This window comes from Triticum aestivum, chromosome 7D (genome assembly GCF_018294505.1).
Source record: "Triticum aestivum cultivar Chinese Spring chromosome 7D, IWGSC CS RefSeq v2.1, whole genome shotgun sequence".
NCBI classification, from domain to species: Eukaryota; Viridiplantae; Streptophyta; class Magnoliopsida; order Poales; family Poaceae; genus Triticum; species Triticum aestivum.
The window spans coordinates 60,208,075-60,226,078 of record NC_057814.1 but is presented as its reverse complement, the minus strand read 5'-3'; the positions used below and the strand labels follow the sequence as shown (position 1 = coordinate 60,226,078).

Below are 18,004 nucleotides of genomic sequence, written 5' to 3'. Positions count from 1 at the left end.
CACAAAAACAACATATACATACAAACCTTTTTTCCCTTTTTAAAATAATTATAAATTTATTTTGACATGTGGAAGCATATGCCAACGAGCCGTTTTCAAGTTCCGACAAAGATCAACTCCTCATCCAAACACAAGCATCGTCTTCTCCCGACACCTTTCTTGCCGACCTCTCGACCCGGCCGACCCAAAGATCTCATTTGATCTGCCGCCGCCTTCCCTACAGCCGCCGTCCCACCATGTCTTAGCGCAAGACACCGCCTACTCAATTTTGCCATTAGAAGTTTCAACTTCTTATGAGTGGGAATATCTCCAAATATGTAAACTATGACATCTATTTAGTTTATGTGTGTGCTAAAAATGCCAATCGACATGAGAAACGCTCGATCAAAGTCCATTGACTAGGGTGAAGTGATCAAAGTACCCCTGGACTCTACTTGTCGGCGCTCTGCTATAAGCCGCGGTCCTAATTAGAGAAAAAAATAACGCCCCGTGAAGATTCGATCACCCGCGCCGCCGCGCGAAGCTATTTCTGTTTCTAATTTTATTCTCTGTGGGCTGAAAACTAGGACCCACATGTTAAAGTGAGGTGTAGAGGGAACACTGACAAGTGGAGTCCAGGGGTATCTTGGTCACTTCACCCCGGTTAATGCCCTTTGACCGAACAATAATAATATCGAGTGGCATTTTTTAGCACAAGCTTAAAGAAAGGACGTCATTATGATTAGTTAAATCTTTGGTGACAAAATTTAGTACCGTGAGGGCATGTACAATGGTGCTATCTTAGGAGTGCCATGTAGGATAAATGATGAGGTGGAGGGGAGAGAACTCATAAGAAAAGACTTGTCTTCTCTTATTTAAGAGAAGACAAGAGATGATCTCTTAGCACAATATGTCTCACCATGTTTTTAGGAATAGCTAGTTATTGAAGATAAGGCTAAGAGATGACCCATTTTAAACATTTTTTTAATCATCTCTAAATTACATGCAAGACTTAAAATAAGACTATCTTATCAACCATTTTACATGCCCTGACCCAACTAATGACAAAACCGATAAAAACCCGGTTTATCTACACGCGGAAGCATATGCCCACGAGCCCTTCTGAATATCCAAAAAAGAGAAAAAACCCAACTCTTCAAGCCACACACACCACAAGCCCGTCCTCTCCCCGCACCCTTCTTCCCTCTTCCTCCTGCTGACCTCCCGACCCAAAGATCTCCTCTGATCTGCCGCCGCCTCCCCTACAGCCGCCGCCGCGCCGTGCCTTAGCGCCAGCCACCGCCGACCCTTCGCCCCCCCCCCCCCTACCCCACCCCCTCGTACTCGCGCCCATCGCCGCTCCCGGTTGCCCTCATCGTCACATCGCGTCCCCGCCGTCTCCGCCCCCGCCGCAGTCTTTGGGTTCTGAGGTATGTGCTTGTCCTCCTCATCCAGTGATTAGTCGAACCCCACTTGACCCCCGCAATTTCTGGGTGCGCCGGTGCACGGCCGGCATACCATCCAGATCCACCCCTGGCTAGTTTACACGGGCCAGTTCTACTGAGATTGATATCTGAATGAGCCACGTGTGAGAATGATGCATTCAGAAGTTGTGGCACTATCCTGTCGAGCATGTGTTTTTGTTAAGTTTTATCTGCATGATGTTGTGCTAGCAGAGTTGTGGTCAATCTAAGGGGGTGCTTGGTGCGTTTGACATAACTGTTTATCCCACTGGAGTATACTCCACAGGAGGCTCCGCGATAATCTTTAGGCCAAAAACGAGATAATTCTGTTTAGGCATTTAAGCAGTGGTTTGGTTAGTTCTGCATCATTGGTTATCCTGTGATTTCATTCAGCTATTCACAGCATGTGTAGGTGTTTAAGAGGCCATGTGTACAAAAACGTCTTATGTTTAGAGTTTAGCCTACAAAAACGTCTTATATCTAACCTACAAAAACATCTTATGTTTTGAGACGGAGGCAGTAGACTATACCATCAGTTTTTCTTCTTCTTTTATCCATGTACAAGATTGAAAAATACAGCCACATCTAACTTCCTCAAAATGTACTCCCTCCGTTTCTAAATACAAGCCTTTTTAGAGATTTCAATAAGGACTACATACGGATGTATATAGACGTATTTTAGACTGTGCTGAAGTTGCTCATTTATGCATTAACTGCTCCAGGAACATACCATGGAGATCAGGCCAATGGTAGCCCTGCGTGCTGCCCTAGTAGGCGGGGTAGCTGCATTCGCAAAGATCGCCGGGGCGATGAAAGCTGCAGGCGGCGTGAAGGTTGGTGCGGCGGCTGCAGCCATGACAGCCGCCGCGACGGCTGCCGTATCCGGAAAAGATGCGGGTAATGATAACCAAAAGCCGGGGGCAAAATGATACAACCTGCCATGGATTTGCTGGAGAAGCAGTGTTCTAAAATGCTTCTCCATAGCGTGTAGACCAGCATTCAGCAGTTTATCAGTGCTGAAGAGCTGCGGAAGCTAATCGTGGCCTTCGGGAGGAGACTGCATTCACAATAAATAAGTTTTGCCAGCGCAATTCCCATGATACATGTGTTTTTGTAACTCAGGGTATAAGAATTATGATATCCTGATTTTCTTCTTCTTCTTGATTGTTTTGCTCCCATGATACATTATAATCAGTGCTGAAGTGCCCTGAAACTAGTGTCAGGTACCAAATTGCTGTGTCTAAACGGTTCCTCAGTAAACGGTTCTATTAAGCACATGTTCAGCATTTGCTCGCGACCTATGTTTGTATCTGTTTCACTGTTTGGCTATGTTGCTCACTTGCAATGGTAAATTCCTGAGCAGCTGATTCTAAGCAAAAGCTTCCTTTCAGCATTGCTTGCAATCTGTATGTGTCATCTGCTTTGCTGTCTGGTGATGTTGGTGCCTATCCAGGGCTCGCACGATGGTGCGACGTCACGCTCCGCTCCTGTTACACAATGATTTTCCTTTTTCATCCTGAGGGAAGGCTGAGACAAGGCCAGTGTGTTACATAATCTGTTGCACAAACCAAATGCTACTAATATCATGTTTTTTGTTGCTGTTGAGAAAAACAGTATGTACTGTGATTATTTAAGGGCTGCCGCAGCAACAAGCAGTGATTTCTTTTGGGCATAGCATCAGTTAGAGAGGAGGGGAGGATGCTGTTTGGTTATTAGGGTGATTGGAATTGAAGCCCATTTCCAGCTGAAAAAAAAGCTGAGCTAGAATTGGAGACGAATTGGAATTCCATTTTTTTTTGGAGCAAAATTGGAATTCCAGCTGAACTGAAGCACTGAAGCACACAAGACCATTTCCAGCTGAGCTAGAATTGGAAGAAAAATTGGAATTCCAGAGTTGGAAATCCAGCTGAACTGAAGCACACAAGCCCATTTCCAGTTGAGCTAGAAGTGGAATTGAAGCCCATAACCGTCTCCCCTCGCAAGGAGGTCGCGGCGACTCCCGCCGTTGTACCGCTCCCCAAAATGGCGTCTCCTCCCCTCCCCTCCCCTACTCAACCTCGCCCACCCACCCGCCGAGGTAGCTCCGGCGACGGCCTCTTCTCCCCCGCCGGCGAACCCATAGAAACCTCGTGCTCCCGCGAAGCTGTGATGCGCCATCACGCTCCGCCCGCGCGGCCTCCTCAGCCTTCCCCGGGCCCAGGGACGCCACCGCCGCCGCCCCGGCCGGCGTGGAACACCAACCGCAACCTGGTGGTGACCCACCCGCTGCTCGCCCTCCTCGAGTCCTGCGCCTCCTTCCCGCGCTTCCTCCAGCTGCACGCGCTGCTCACCGTCTCCGGCCTCGCCGCGGGCCGCTTCCCGGCGTCCCGCCTCCTCGCCTTCTGCGCCCTCTCCACGCCGCCCCGCGTCGACCACGCCGCCGCCATCCTCGCCCGCGCCCCCGCCCCCGGCCCCAACGCCTACATGCTCGCCACCATGATGCGCGCCTTCCTCCGCGCCCGCCTCCCGCGCCGCGCCCTCGCGCTCTTCCGCCGCGTCGTCCGCCAAGCCCTCCCCGCCGACGCGCGCACGCTCGTCTTCGCGCTCAAGGCCGCCGCGGCCGCCGAGCACGGGCCGTCGTCCGCGGGCGGGGAGGGCGTCCACTGCGTCGCCCTCAAGTGGGGGTTCGTTGGCCGGAGCGTGCTCGTCGGGAACGCGCTGGTGCACTTCTACGCGGACCACGGGTCGCTGGCGCGTGCGCGGAGGGTGTTCGACGAAATGTCCGAGAGGGACGTCGTTTCCTGGACGACCATGGTGGACGGGTATGCGCGGAGGGGGTTGGCTGACGATGCCTGGCGCGTGTTTTGCAGGATGGTGGTGGCGGGGGGCCAGCAGCCGAATGAGGTGACGCTGGTTGCGGCGCTGTCGGCGATCGGGCAGATGGGATTGCTGGCACTGGGGAGGAGGGTGCATCGGTATGTTGCAGAGGGTGGTTTAGGTGGAAGCATTAGCTTGGCGAATGCGCTGATCGATATGTTCAGGAAATTCGGGTGCAAGTCCTCTGCCAGGGAGGTTTTTGACGGCATGGCGGTCAAGGATGTGTACTCCTGGACGACCATGGTTAACGTTTATGCCAAGTGCGGTCACTTGGAGAGTGCAGCTCAACTGTTCGAGGATATGCCTAGGAGGAACGCAGTTTCTTGGAGTTGCATGATCGCTGCTTACTCACAGGCAAATCAGCCTGAGGAAGCAGTGAGGTTGTTTAAAAAGATGATTGAAGAAAATGTTGAGCCGATTAATGCTACCCTTGTAAGCGTGCTTCCGGCCTGTGCTCAGTTAGGTTGCCTGGATCTTGGTAGGTGGATATATGATAACTACATTGTCAGTGGTAAGGTTGTACTTACCGTGAATTTAGGTAATGCATTCATTGACATGTATGCAAAATGTGGAGATTTGGATGCAGCATCAAGATTGTTTGCTGAGATGGGAGAGAGAAATGTAGTGAGTTGGAATTCGATGGTCATGGCCCATGCTGTGCACGGTCAGTCTGAACAAGTCCTTCATCTCTTTGAGCAGTTGAAAGGAACAGGTATTGTGCCTGATGAGATCACATTCCTTGGGCTACTTTCTGCATGCAGTCATAGTGGGTTGGTTTCAGAAGGGCGTCGGTATTTTAAAGAAATGAAAATGGGCTATCAGATTGAACCCAAAGCAGAACACTATGCATGCATGATTGATCTTTTGGGGAAAAGTGGACTTCTTGAAGAGGCACTCGAAGTTGCAAAGGGTATGCCAATGGAAGCTGGCGAGGCCGGTTGGGGTGCTCTTTTGAATGCATGCAGAGTGCATGGCAATGTAGAGATTGGTGAATGTGCTGCAGATAAGCTAGTAAAACTCGATCCATCGGACAGTGGAATATATGTACTTATGTGCCAAATATATGCAAGTAAAAGTAAATGGGATCAGGTGAAGATGCTGAGGATGTTGATGAGAGATAGAGGGGTAAAAAAGAACCCTGGATGTAGTTCTATTGAGGTGGATGGAAAATGTCATGAGTTTTTGGCGGCAGATGTTTTACATGTTCATTCAGAAGATATTTATGCAGCATTGAAGAACATTTATATCCATTTAAAACTGGAAGGTTATGTTCCTCTGACTTGACATGAGTGTGGCTGTAGATAGAAAACGAAAACTTAGCAGCAGACAGCATTTCATATATATAAAGCTCATCTCTGTGCAATCATGCTGTACATAGTTTCTTCAATGACCTGCTGTGATACATTCAGTTCATTCGATGGCCCAAGAACGAGGTGAATTTCTATTGTCTTAAAAAAGAAATTAATGGACAGAAAAATAAGGGCCATTCTGATTTGTTATGCAGTACGTACATAGGTTTGGCCAGATTTTGTCATGTGGAGAAAATGTTATACTGTTGAGTAACTCAATTGACCCCTGACTATTTCTGACCACCAAACTGTAAGTTCTCACGGCCATTTCTTAGCTCTGTTTTTATCATGTGCTCCCTCCGTTCCATAATTCATGTCGTGGTTTTAGTTCAACAGAGGGAGTAGATTCTCTAATAAAGTAATTATTATAATTGCTATGCAAACATGTGCAGATAGCCAGCTGTAAAGCTTTTCCATGGTGAAACATATTCCTTCCATTCTAGTATCCAAAATGCGCTTTGGAAAGGCTTTCTCAACATTATTAAGGTAAAAAGTTTCATTGACATTCTGTTACTATATCGGTTATCAAGGATGGAAATCATGAATGTAGTGAAATTTACCACTGACCATACTCCAGGTCCAGGAATGTACTTATAAAGCTATGCTTGTATTGTGGAAGTGGAAGCATGCATGCCAGAACTAGGGGAACCATTCAGTTTCTTATATATTACTCTGGGACATGAGAGTAAATTACGAAAAATTAGGCATAAATTATTCTTACTCTGTATGGCCTAAGATATGTTAATATGAGTAATTTCCTCGTACTAGTCTTTCATATAGTGCACTCCTACCCACCAGTGGGACTAGAAACATTCTAAGGGACATAAATAAACAAATATACTTTCTCACATATGGGACCTAACACAAATAAACAAACACACTATGTCTTTCATATGAGACCCAATGGAGTAGATATTTTAGTCGCAGTCTCGCGGAAGGAGTAAACTAGACATTTTCTGTAATAAGCAAATTAAAGAAGTCAAATTAAGCAACCCAGTGGCAGAGGCTAAAATGACCTTAACTAATGGTGATCAAAACAGGTGAGCAGAATCAGAGTTTCCAGAGTTTAGCTCAGTCCATCTTGAGAAAAGGCCGATTCTGATTCAACTCAAGCTGGGACCGCAAGTTCCGTACAAAGTAGTGTTCATAGTTGCCACCCTCTAGCAGAACTTTCTTGAGACTCCCCAGAGATGCTAGCCCAGAAAACAGCCAAACACTGGAAGCTTCTTCAAACTGATCATCATTTTCTTTTGAAATAACATCATTCTTACCATGGTCAGGCTGATCGTAGTACTGCAGCAGCTCGAGCTTAGGGGTTGCTCCCTTTTCAAACTGTACAGATTTGAGCTTACCTGGAGAACTCAGCTCCAGCACCATCAAGCTTGGGAACGATGCACCCGGACAGAAACGGAGACGGACCTCTTCGCCCTCAAGTGACTCCTTCCGCAGACGAAGGATGGCTAGGTTTGGTAGGCTCCCAAGGACTTTTATGGCGGCATCATGGTCTGATATCCTGGAGCTCCGCAGCTTGAGCTTGGCCAGGTTTTGTAGCAGCCCACCATTTATCCATGCCGGCAGTCTGACCAGGTTACCGTACAGCTTGAGGCTCTCAAGGTTTTTTGGAGGCATAGAGAGGTCATCCAAGCAGCCATATAAACCGGGCTTCCCCTCAGATTGCATGAGCAATGTTTCCAGGGAGCTGAGACTAGAAATGGCTGAACATAGTTCTCCACTGTTGGTCTCGTTGATGCCGGTCACTCCCAGCTTGCGCAGCCCGGTGAGCCTCGCTACCTCTCGCACGGCAGCCTTCCTCCTCGAGATGTTGACGACACCCAGCGTGTGCAGGGCTTTCAGCCTGTGGATCCCTCTGGGCACTGCAACACCGCGTCGGCTCCGGCGTGTCACCTGCATTGGCAGATAGGAGCAGCAGCATGCGGTGCAGACATCACGTCTGTTGGTGTCCCCATCGATGTCCATGCACTCCTTCAGAAGGTGAGGGTCACAGCATGCCACACAAAATCCTACCGAGGAGGAAGTCAAGATGCATAGCTTGTTCCTCATTATCCTCGGCACCTCTTCTGGATACTCTTCATACACACAATCATCGTTGCTCCCAACGCCCCTGGCACGAACGTGTTGTAGCTTTCTGAGCTTGATGATGGTCTTTGGCAGCTTGATTATGTTTGTACCCATGACATCTAGTGTTTGGAGCTGCCTCAGGTTACCCAAAGAACCTGGCAGGTGATAAATTCCATGACAACCTCTCAGGGAAAGGTATCTCAAGTGGAAAAGCTTCCCAATGTGCTTGAGATGATGATCAACCAGACCTGAAGTGCCTTCCAAGTCCAGCACCCGCAGCAACCTCATCTTGTCAGAAATGAAGAATGGCTTCCACTTCCCAAAAATTGTTATTGATCGGACACGAGACAGGTCCACCGTGCACTCGAATTCACTTTGGGTTCCCTTCCAATTGCTGCTGACAGAGAGGTGACGTGTCGTGCCTTGGTTGTTTAAGCTGCAACCTTCCTCCAATCTGAAAACAAGATTTTCCTCCGCTGACTTTGAGATGCTGATGTCACGAATAATATCATGGACTTGGCAAGAGTCAATCTTTTTTCTGCTGTGGCTTGATAGTTGGGATGGCAGGATCATGCTCCTGCTTATAAGGTCCATGAAGTAGCTCTCCGCCACTTCATGCGCAGACTTGCCGCGTACCTCTCTTGAGTAACCCTCTGCTATCCACCGCCGGACCAAACGTGTTAGACTAATCTTGCAGTCTTCAGGAAATATTGCCAGATACAAGAAGCAAGCTTTGAGATGATATGGTAAACCATTGTAGCTTTTGATAAGGACTGTTCTTATGGTGTCAAGCTCTGGAATCATCTCCAACTCAGAACTAAGATTCTCATTCAATTTTCTCCACTCCATGGTAGTCTTTGGTTGGTTTGCCAAGAAGCCACCAATGGCAACTATTGCAAGAGGAAGTCCATTGCACTTCTTCAGGATTTGTTCTGCTTGTTCAACCAGCTCAGGATACTGCCGATGCAGATATTCATTCTCCTTAAATACCTGAAATTTTAACAACCAAGTACTTAGCACTCTACAAAACAAATTAGATATGAAATAGTCATCCTAGCTAGCTATTTATGTGTTGGAGTAAACATATGTGGTCTCAGCTTATAATCACAATTATGTTTCAGAATTAGAAGTAGGGAAGATGGTCGTGCACTCTGTAAGTATCCCAGCCATATCTATCATCCTCATTATTCTTCATATTGTCCTACTCCTGACCCTATGTTGATATACATAGGGCATAGTTTGATCATAATGAGCTGAAGTTTGACTATATTTCCTTATATGCACAAAATCACCATCATAGAAAAATGCTTTTGGATACGAATACATGTGTCAGTGTTGCATAATCCACATGTTGTACTGAATGCTGGTCAAAGATAAATCTAGCTAGGACGGTCAAACTGCGCTGCTACTATATAAATCAACATACAAAGCATTACTATAAACGGATGGTATAATTTTAACGTTTTGGAATGTGGATTTAGGCCTATTTGTAAGTTAGAGTAAGTAGTGCCGTGCTAAATAGAAAATTTGAGTCAAACAAAATGGAGCGCTACCATTACTCTTGAAGTACCTTTTTTGTGAAGAGGCCAAGCGCATGCTCCTTGTTTAGACTTTTGAGCCTGTATACATTTTCTTGTTTCTTTGAACAATAATTGGCAATACTCACTTCCCTTGTGGTGACTATGATTCGGCTTGCATTTTCTGTCTGAGGTAAGCTTCCACTTATCAAGTCCCATTCAGTGGTAGATGACAAGTCATCAAAAACAATCAAGTACCTCTTTTCTTTCAGAAGCCTTTCCAGCTCAGCCTTCAGCTCCTTAAGTGACCATGCCAATGTTTTTTTCTCACTACCCAATGAATACATCGCACCGTTCTCTTCAGATGTTTCTACAACTAGTTGGGTAACTAATCTCTCAAGGAGTTCCTCATGATTGAAAGGTTCCATGACAGTGACACACGCTCGCTTTTTAAATGCACTGCCTAGCTCTTGGCTCTGGTAGATATCTTTGACTAGGGCAGTTTTCCCAAGACCACCCATTCCCCACACTGAGATCACCCGAAATTCTTCTCTTGGTGCATCTAAAATTAGTTGGAGGATGTCAGTTGTTTCTGTCTCCCTCCCAACAACCTGAGATTCCTCCAAAGCGGCCGTCCTCGACATGATACGGGTGAGGCTCCTTCTGGGCATAGTGTTTTTTTCACCAGCGGAATCTATAGCCTGATCACCAGCTGTTATCTCACTGTTGGGCACTATAGAGCTATTAGTAGTGGCAATGGATGTATTTGAGCTCGACTCTGGTTTCATTGAATATGTTCCACCTTGAGGACTCTGAACACAAGCAAAAATCATTTTGTAAGATAATAAGCAAACACTTATTAGGTAGTATATATGTTTCAGAGCATTATTTGATTAGCAATACTGTTTTCAGTTTTGCAGTCTTGAATGATATATGCAGGGGTCTCGGACCGGCTATCTAGTTAATCTTTCTACAAGACTACAACTTATGAGAATAACTGCCTTGACTGCCTAGCCAATCAATTAAACCAATACTTTTTCTAATTCACGGTTACTTAAAATTTCAGAAATCTCAATCATCTAAAATTGCAGTCTTGAAAATACAGAACTCTAGCAAGATTTCGATATATTTTTCCCTTTCGTAAATTATACCTGGAATAGGTGGGGGTAATGATGTTTGAATGTATACAACAGTTAATAAAAATGAGATTTTCAGACAAAAATGATACAAAGTACTCCCTCCGTAAACTAATATAAGAGCGTTTAGAATACTAAAATAGTTATCTAAACACTCTTATATTAGTTTACAGAGGGAGTAGATGACAGTATGTGGCCTTCAATCAAAATTAATAATGTAACACAAATTTTCTTATGAACATTGAGTATTACCTTGTCGTAGAAAACGTAGAGAGTCTGATCAGCGGATAATTGTTTCAGCTCCGAGACTCGGCATTTTTTACCTACGCATAAGCTCGCAACTTCAACTTGCTGTGTGGCTACAATGATCCGGTTCCCATTATTGTTGAGGGGAAAGTAAGTTTTGATCCAGTTCCAATCTTCTATGGTACACAGGTCATTAAGAACAATCAGGTAACTCTTGCTATTTACATGCTCGTTGAACTCGTCAACCAAATCTTCTTGCTTTATTGTCAGCATCTTTTTGAGAACATAAGCCCCTACAGTGGTTGCTCTTTCTTGACAGCTTTGACCCCCAGCTGCCAGTTCTGGAAAAGAACATCCATAGAACTGCCTCATAATGTTCCGCATGAACATGATCGGATCAAAAGGATGTGTAAGCTTGATCCAGGCACGACATTCAAACTTGTCTGCATCATCATACACCTTCTGTATCACAGACGCCTGCCCAAGAACACCACATGTTCCCCACACGGCGATGACTCCAAGGTCCTTGCCCTCCCTGTTGATAAGTTGGGCAAGGTCCACTCTCGGCCTGTCCCGCTTCATGGCACGCCTCGCCTCGTCGATGCCGAACATCGTCGCGCTGCCTGCGAAGTTTTGGTCGGCGGCGGTGGTGACATGCTTGGAGTCAGCAGCAGCGGCAGGGCTCCTGATGAGGCGGTACCTCAAGTTCCTCTGGCTGACATCCTCGACCTTCTCCCGCAGGTCCTTCATCTGCTTAGCCACATGGCGCCGGTCAAGCAGTGTCCTGAGGAAACGCCACCAGGATGGCTTCTCGAGGCGGACAGCCAGGTCCTGGAGGCAGTCCTCGACGTCGTAGCCCAGGTCACGGACCTGCTTCACCCAGGTCCCGACCACCTTGCCGTCGTCCTGCTCGCCGTGCGCGACCATCAAGAAGGACTGCATCATGTCGAGCTCGTCCCTGATGAAGGCCTGGTCGCGCTGTACCCCCAGCTGCAGCGCCACCTCCGCCGCGATGGCGGACTGGGCGTAGCCGAGCGCCCCCTTCACCGCGGACTTGCCCACGCTCAACACTGTCGCCTCCATTGATCCCAACTGTTTCTGTGTGGATCTGAGACTATAGTGGTCAGTGTAAAATCGACCAAGCAGCAGCTGCTGATGTGTGTAGCCAAAGGACGGATCAACAGTGAAGGGCTGGTGGGTTTAATCAACGCCTCATCAAGCCCATGCTGGCTTCAAGACAACAAGAAGAAGAACGATGCATGAATTGAGGGGGTTGTTGGTACCGGGGCTAAGCATGCCAGCTCATTTGCCCAACTACCGCGCTAAATGTTCCAAATGATTAAGGGTTTTAAGGCTGGTCCTGAACTGCTACGTCCTGCATGTGTAGATAAAAATAGGTGACAGCTGAACTGCTAAAGCCTTTGGTCTTCTGCACGGGCTTCGGTTGGCAGAGCAATTTGGATGCAACCGATTCGGACTGTGTCGATGTGAATGAAGTGATGCTGACCAGCGAACGGTCTTTTGGTTCAGCAGCAACAATCTTTGATGAATGCACCTTGATGGAAAGCAAGCTTCGTGCATTTCCCAATAGGAGGTTTATTCTGTAGCTGACGAGAGCTGGAGTTGATGTGAACGTTTGGCCTGATCCCTCTCTTGGTTAATGATCCAACAATTTTTTATGGTGAATAAAGCATTGTTTAGCTAGAAGATGCCTGGGCGGGGCAATAAGTTAGTAACAATAAATTAATCTGAATGACTAGCTAGTGCATGATGATGCCTGGGCAGGCAAAGACAGATGCGTGGATTTCTTTTATTAGAAGTGGGGATAAGCACAATGACCTCTCACCAAGAGGAGGGACAAGGGGGATATTCAATATACTAGTATTTGTTTCTACAGCTTGTTTTTAAAGTTGTTTATGGTTGCATGTGTGCCTGATCATCTTCACCCATCAGTAGTTTAAATTTTAGTGCTCACTTTGCGTCTCAACAGAAAATTTATAGCCATGCTTTATAGTTTTACCGAGAAGTATTTTTTTGCAGATGCATGTGGCTGGAGCAGTTCTGCGATGGAGCTCGTTGATTGGGGGCGCATGCTTTCTCCATGGAAAATGGTCCGCCCTTCCCCGCATGGATGGCGAGAGGAGCAGGTGGGAGAATGAATAGAGGGAGGTGCATGCATCTGCGGTCTGTTTGAGCATGAAGAATTCAAAGGGATCGCTCGTTCAACAGCTTCTCCCAAGCTTGGCCCCCACCCATCCCAAGAGAAGAAAAGAAAAAGACTTGAGAGGCCTCCCTGTGACTAGCTCATACTCTCACGGGCCCTCTCCGTGTTGACTCAAAACATTCCTCCCCATCTTCCTTGCGAGGTCCAAGGCGAGGCGTCCTGGGGAGCTGATCGCGCTCTCCCTCGAGCCAGCCGGCAGCTCCGCGGCTGCTTTTTCTTCCTGATTTCCTGGTCGAGGTATGGATCGTACCTAAGAATCTCTCCCTCTAGCAGCCAGCAGCTAGCTAGATAGTATTTGGTTGTTTTGTTGGATCTGCTCTAGCACTTGAAAGAGGTTCATCCTGCGAGCTCGTCCATAGCAGAGTTTGTGGTCAGGAATTTTGTTTCCTGTGTACCCAAGTCTTGAGATATTTGGTTGTGTTGTTGGATCTAGTCTGGCACTTGAAAGAAAGGTTCACCCTGCGAGCTCATCCATAGCAGAGTTCGTAGTCGGGAATTTTGTTTCCTGTGCACAAGTCTTAGGCTGGTGAAGAGGGGTGATATATACAGGATATTCGAAGTTCCGAACACTACAACTCTGAAACAAATCTTTTCTAGTCTAGAAATGATTTCAGTCTGCCGTTCCTTGGTCAATTGTCTATATCTTCAGCTATCTTGTGAGTACAAATGGCCACTGCACATGATAAACATCTTAAGCCTCTTCTCTGCTGACTCTACATCGATGCTCTAAACAGGCACTCGAAGAAATAACATGCGTAACAACAGGAGATCGCTGCTGAATTAGCTCATTTTCTGAAACAGCTGCCCCAGGAACGCACCATGGCTTTCAGGTCGAAGTTGGTGGGGGCGGCGGCGTTTGCAAAGATGGCCGGGGCTATGAAGCTCACGGGAGGCCTCAAGGTCGGCGCGGTTGCTGCAGCCGTAGTAGCTGCAACCACGGCTGCGATTTCCGGGAAGGACACGAACAAATGCAATCGCAGGCCGAGAACAGATGATGATATATAGATGTCCTAATGAAGTGGAGTAGCACTACTTATTTGGAGATGTCCAATGGATCAACATGTTAGCTCTGGGCGATCGCCATCATTTTGCTTGCACTTTGTCCGCGGCTGCAGATTCAGCTACCTTGTTTGCTTCTTTTTTCTTTCTTCTTTCGTTAATGTTTATATGTTGGAACTTGTAACAATCAGAAAATGCCACGCCCAGGACTCGTGTTGACGTGAGCATGATCAAGGAGGTCAGACACAAGCGCTCCCTTGGTATCTACTCCCTCGGTCCCATATTATAAGATATTACAACCGATATGACGGAGGGAGTAGTTTTTCTGCTGCCTTGGTATCGTTCTTTATAACTTCTCTGCGTAGCATCGCAATTCGTCCTGCCGTGCTCCTTCCTGCAGCTCGGCATGCGATTGCATTTGTTCGCGTGATCATGTCTATCTTTCCCAGATATGTCAGCCGTGGTTGCAGTTACTACAGCCGCAGCAGCTCCACCGACCTTCAGGCCTCCCGTGAGTTTCATAGCCCCCGCCGTCTCTGCAAATGCCGCCGCCCCCCGCCCATGCATCTTCGACCTGAAATCCATGGTGTGCTCCTGGGGCCGTTGATGCAAAAAAAGAAGAAGCAAATTCTGCGTATATTTATTTCTAGAGAATATGCTATGACAGCCCGGCTTTTTATTGAAGCGACATAATCACTGGGAACACCAGCGTCACACAGTGTTGTTCAACTACAGCAACAGTAACAGAAAACCTCCACACTCTAGCGCAACAGACTGCGAAGAACAGAGACCACAACATGCGCACACCATGAAAATACAAGAAAATACAGGGCCAACTCCCTTTATTAGCCGCTGGTTGGCTGGCTGGCTCCATGGCGGCTCGACGGTCAGGTAGCGAGGGTGGTGGGGAAGCAACTGTCGTGCACGCAGCCGAGCACGTCGCGGTAGTCCATGTGGATGGTGAAGTTGTCATACACCTCGCCATCACTGCTCCTCTTGTACTCGAAGAGAAGCGAGGAGTGGTTGAAGGCCGTGAGCTTGGTGAAGCCGTAGTCCCGGTCCCTGAACACGCTCCACTTGGGGACGGCGCTGGTGTAGCCGTTGAGGTGGCTGCCGCCGCCGCCCGCCACCACGAAGATGGTCCCGTTCATGGTGCCCGAGTAGCGGCTCCGCTCGTTGCTCACGCACTGGTTCTGGTAGAGCGGGCAGGTGCGCTCGTAGTTGTGCACGTGGCCGAAGATGGCCAGGTCGACGCGGTGCCGCTGCCACAGCTTCTGCAGGCTCTCCCGCCCCTCGGGCTCCTCGAAGGAGCCCTGCTCGGCGTACCACTTGTTGGAGGAGTATCCCAGCACCCGGTGCGCCGCGAAGACGAGCCACGGCTGGTGCTTCCGGTCCACCGTGGAGAGGCACTCCTCGATGAACTTGTACTGTGGTGTCCCTTCCCGCCAGTCGTGCTCCGAGTCCGCCACGCAGAACCGGAACATCCCGTAGTCCACCTTGTACCTTGAGAGATTGATTATTCATTCAGCCATTCCGTCATTTTCTAGTACTCCCTCCGTCCCATAATATAACAACGTTTTTGACACTACACGTAGGAATTGTAAAACTGCGTACCAGAAGTTCGCTCTGTTTTCGGCCGGGTAGTAGTACATGGTCTCGGCGAGCACGCCGCACTCGCCGCCGGAGTCCTCGACGTCGAAGAACCCGCCGGTGTTGGGCCAGTCCCGCTCGTGGTTGCCGCTGGCGATCATGTAGGGCTTCCTGGCGCTGATGGGGGCGACCTGCGCGGTGAACTGGTCCCACTGCGAGATGTAGCCGTTGGCGTAGGGCAGGTCGCCGATGTGGAAGACCATGTCGAAGTTGTCCAGGTCCTTCACCAGCGCGTCCGTCGTGTTGAGCGACCCCGGCTGGTAGTTGGCGTACTCGTTCGACCCGTCCCTCTCCGCCTTCCCCATGTCGCCGAAGACGATGACGCGCTGCAGCGAGCTCTGCCCGGGCGTCGGCGGCGCCCGGAAGGTGTAGGGCTTGCCCCACACCACCGTCCCGTCGGGGAGCTCGTGCCCGACCTTGTAGAAGTACTCCTTGTTGGGCCAGAGGCCCCTCATGAACGCCGTGTGGATGAACCCGGGGTCCCTCCACCCGATCGTCCGCGCCGGCGCGCCGCACATGCTGCCGCGGTTGAAGGTTAGCGTCCCGGCGGGGGTGCGGGCGGGGTTCCCGGCGCCGGAGCCGGTGGTGACCATGCCCCACTCCACGAACGGGTAGGCCTCGCCGACGTCGTAGCCGCTGGTCCAGGTCACGGCCATCTCGTCGTGGGTCTTGCCCTGCGCCAGCCGCGGGAACACCGGCGCCTTGGGGTTCTTGAACGGCGACAGCTTCGTCAACCCCACCAGCTTCGGCTGCAAAATTGAAGGCACGGCGTTCACGTAGAGCTAGCACTTAGAACTTGAGATCGTGACAGGGACACATGAGACATGCACGGTACAACCATGGAATTAGCTAGCTGTGGTTGCGTACGTTTTCGAGGCCGCCGGTGAAGAGGGCGAAGGAGAAGTCGGAGCGCTGGTTGATGAGCTGGAACTGGATGGTGCCCTTGCCCCAGTAGAGGTAGTTCGCCGAGAAGTTGGCGTACTGATACTGCACTCACCACACACACACACACACACACACACACACACACACACACACACACACACACACACACACACACACACACACACATCAATTCAGCTCAATCATGGAAACGTGATGAAATCTCAAGAAAAAAAATACTTGGTTAGCTAATCAACGAACCTTGATAGGCGCCGTGCAGAGCAGCGGTTCAGTGGGGTACCTCCTTGGGTTAGGGCACGAGCCCGAGCTGCATACGTAGACTGGTCAGAGATACACAATAACAATACTGTACATTGGTCGACATATGATAGGAGGTGGGAATCATAATAATTACATGAAATCGGAGGGGGAGAAGACGGCGATCCAGTCGTCGGTGGCGGGGTTTTGCCAGCCGTATTCCACAGTTACCGTTGCAGTGTCTCCTTCCTGTCACAGGTAACTCAAAATTCTGAGTTGCTTACAATTTATTTAGTTTTTGTTATCTTGGTTGAGATAGAAACAATCCACACTTTGTTCAGATATCCAAGAACCATCACAAAGTATCTGGCTGTGCGCATCTTGAGACCGGAAGAGATTACATTATTCACAGTGACCATTGCAGTGTCTCCTTCCTGTGAGAGGCAGCTCACAATTTTGAGTTGCTTAGGTATTTTTTAGTTTTTATATCTTGGTTGAGATAGAACATTTGAAACTTTATTCATACCCAAGCACCATCACAAAGTTTCTATCCGGGTTCACTCTGTATAACAATATAACATGTCTTTTGCTTGCTTTTCACTCCTGGATGTAAGAATAAGATCCAACCCATAAACCAGCTAAACAGTTAGCTTTATATACAAAATTACAAACCTGCTGGTCGCCGTCGCCGAGCAGCAGCGCACTCGCGCGCACGTACGCGGAGCCGTGCAGCTCGACGGTGGCCTTGTGGATGGCGATCTTGGACAGCGGCTGGACCCCCACCTCCGGCGAGGAGCTCGCCGTCGCCGCCATGGCCAGCACCGCCGCCAGGACGACGACGTGCGCCATCCCCATCATGCCTCTTCTTCAGCTGTCACTCACTCCTATAGCTAGCTAGGCTGCCACTGCGCGTGTCCAGGGTGGTGACCGTGAGGTGTAGTCCAGCGTACGCCATGCATGGCTGGCCGGCCGGCCTATATATACACGAGGCTGGAGGCGGGAGTCTTTTTTTACAGCAACATCATTTTGTGTTGGAAATTGGTCACTGCTCGATGGTACTACTCGTGGAGCACGCGTTATTATGGTGGCCTCGTGGAGCACGAGCACGTACAGCGCTCGTGCCTCTCCTGCCACGCAAGTTAATTATTTGATTGACATCGAGATGCAGACGCTGTCGATTCTTGGCCAAGTGAGGTGAGAGCGAGATAGTATTGGTGTGAGTTTGTGTCGCGATGAATGCCCATGCAACACAACAAAGAGTGCCGAATGTTCTCTCGTAGAGAGAAACTGATTTTCTACCAAACTCAGTTCAGCGTACTTCTGCTGGAACTAGTGTCCGCTCACGTACATACGTTTAACTGAGTAT

General features: G+C 48.8%; 3 protein-coding genes and 1 long non-coding RNA gene across 4 annotated transcripts; 2 read left to right on the top strand and 2 right to left on the bottom strand.

Annotated features, from left to right (window-relative positions):
- Window positions 1-1,101: 1,101 nt before the first annotated feature.
- Window positions 1,102-2,741, top strand: LOC123169340 (uncharacterized). Its single transcript, XR_006484755.1, has 2 exons — window positions 1,102-1,409; window positions 2,165-2,741. It is a non-coding gene; the product is annotated as an uncharacterized lncRNA (long non-coding RNA).
- Window positions 2,742-3,441: 700 nt separating this feature from the next.
- On the top strand, window positions 3,442-14,115 carry LOC123164052 (pentatricopeptide repeat-containing protein At2g22410, mitochondrial). Its single transcript, XM_044581468.1, has 4 exons — window positions 3,442-5,897; window positions 6,040-6,133; window positions 10,680-13,086; window positions 13,584-14,115. The coding sequence occupies exon 1, from the start codon at window positions 3,465-3,467 to the stop codon at window positions 5,580-5,582; it is 2,118 nt and encodes a 705-aa protein (XP_044437403.1). The 5' UTR covers window positions 3,442-3,464; the 3' UTR covers window positions 5,583-5,897; window positions 6,040-6,133; window positions 10,680-13,086; window positions 13,584-14,115.
- Window positions 6,472-11,708, bottom strand: LOC123164051 (disease resistance protein Pik-2-like). The gene is made up of 3 exons (XM_044581467.1): window positions 10,632-11,708; window positions 9,297-10,055; window positions 6,472-8,716 (listed from the first exon to the last, which is right to left on the bottom strand). The coding sequence occupies exons 1-3, from the start codon at window positions 11,706-11,708 to the stop codon at window positions 6,719-6,721; spliced, it is 3,834 nt and encodes a 1,277-aa protein (XP_044437402.1). The 3' UTR covers window positions 6,472-6,718.
- Window positions 14,116-14,491: 376 nt separating the features above from the next.
- On the bottom strand, window positions 14,492-17,583 carry LOC123164053 (nucleotide pyrophosphatase/phosphodiesterase). Its single transcript, XM_044581469.1, has 6 exons — window positions 17,311-17,583; window positions 16,796-16,887; window positions 16,642-16,708; window positions 16,366-16,485; window positions 15,463-16,247; window positions 14,492-15,351 (listed from the first exon to the last, which is right to left on the bottom strand). Exons 1-6 carry the CDS (start codon window positions 17,494-17,496, stop codon window positions 14,736-14,738), a joined length of 1,866 nt encoding a protein of 621 aa, XP_044437404.1. The 5' UTR covers window positions 17,497-17,583; the 3' UTR covers window positions 14,492-14,735.
- Window positions 17,584-18,004: the final 421 nt, after the last annotated feature.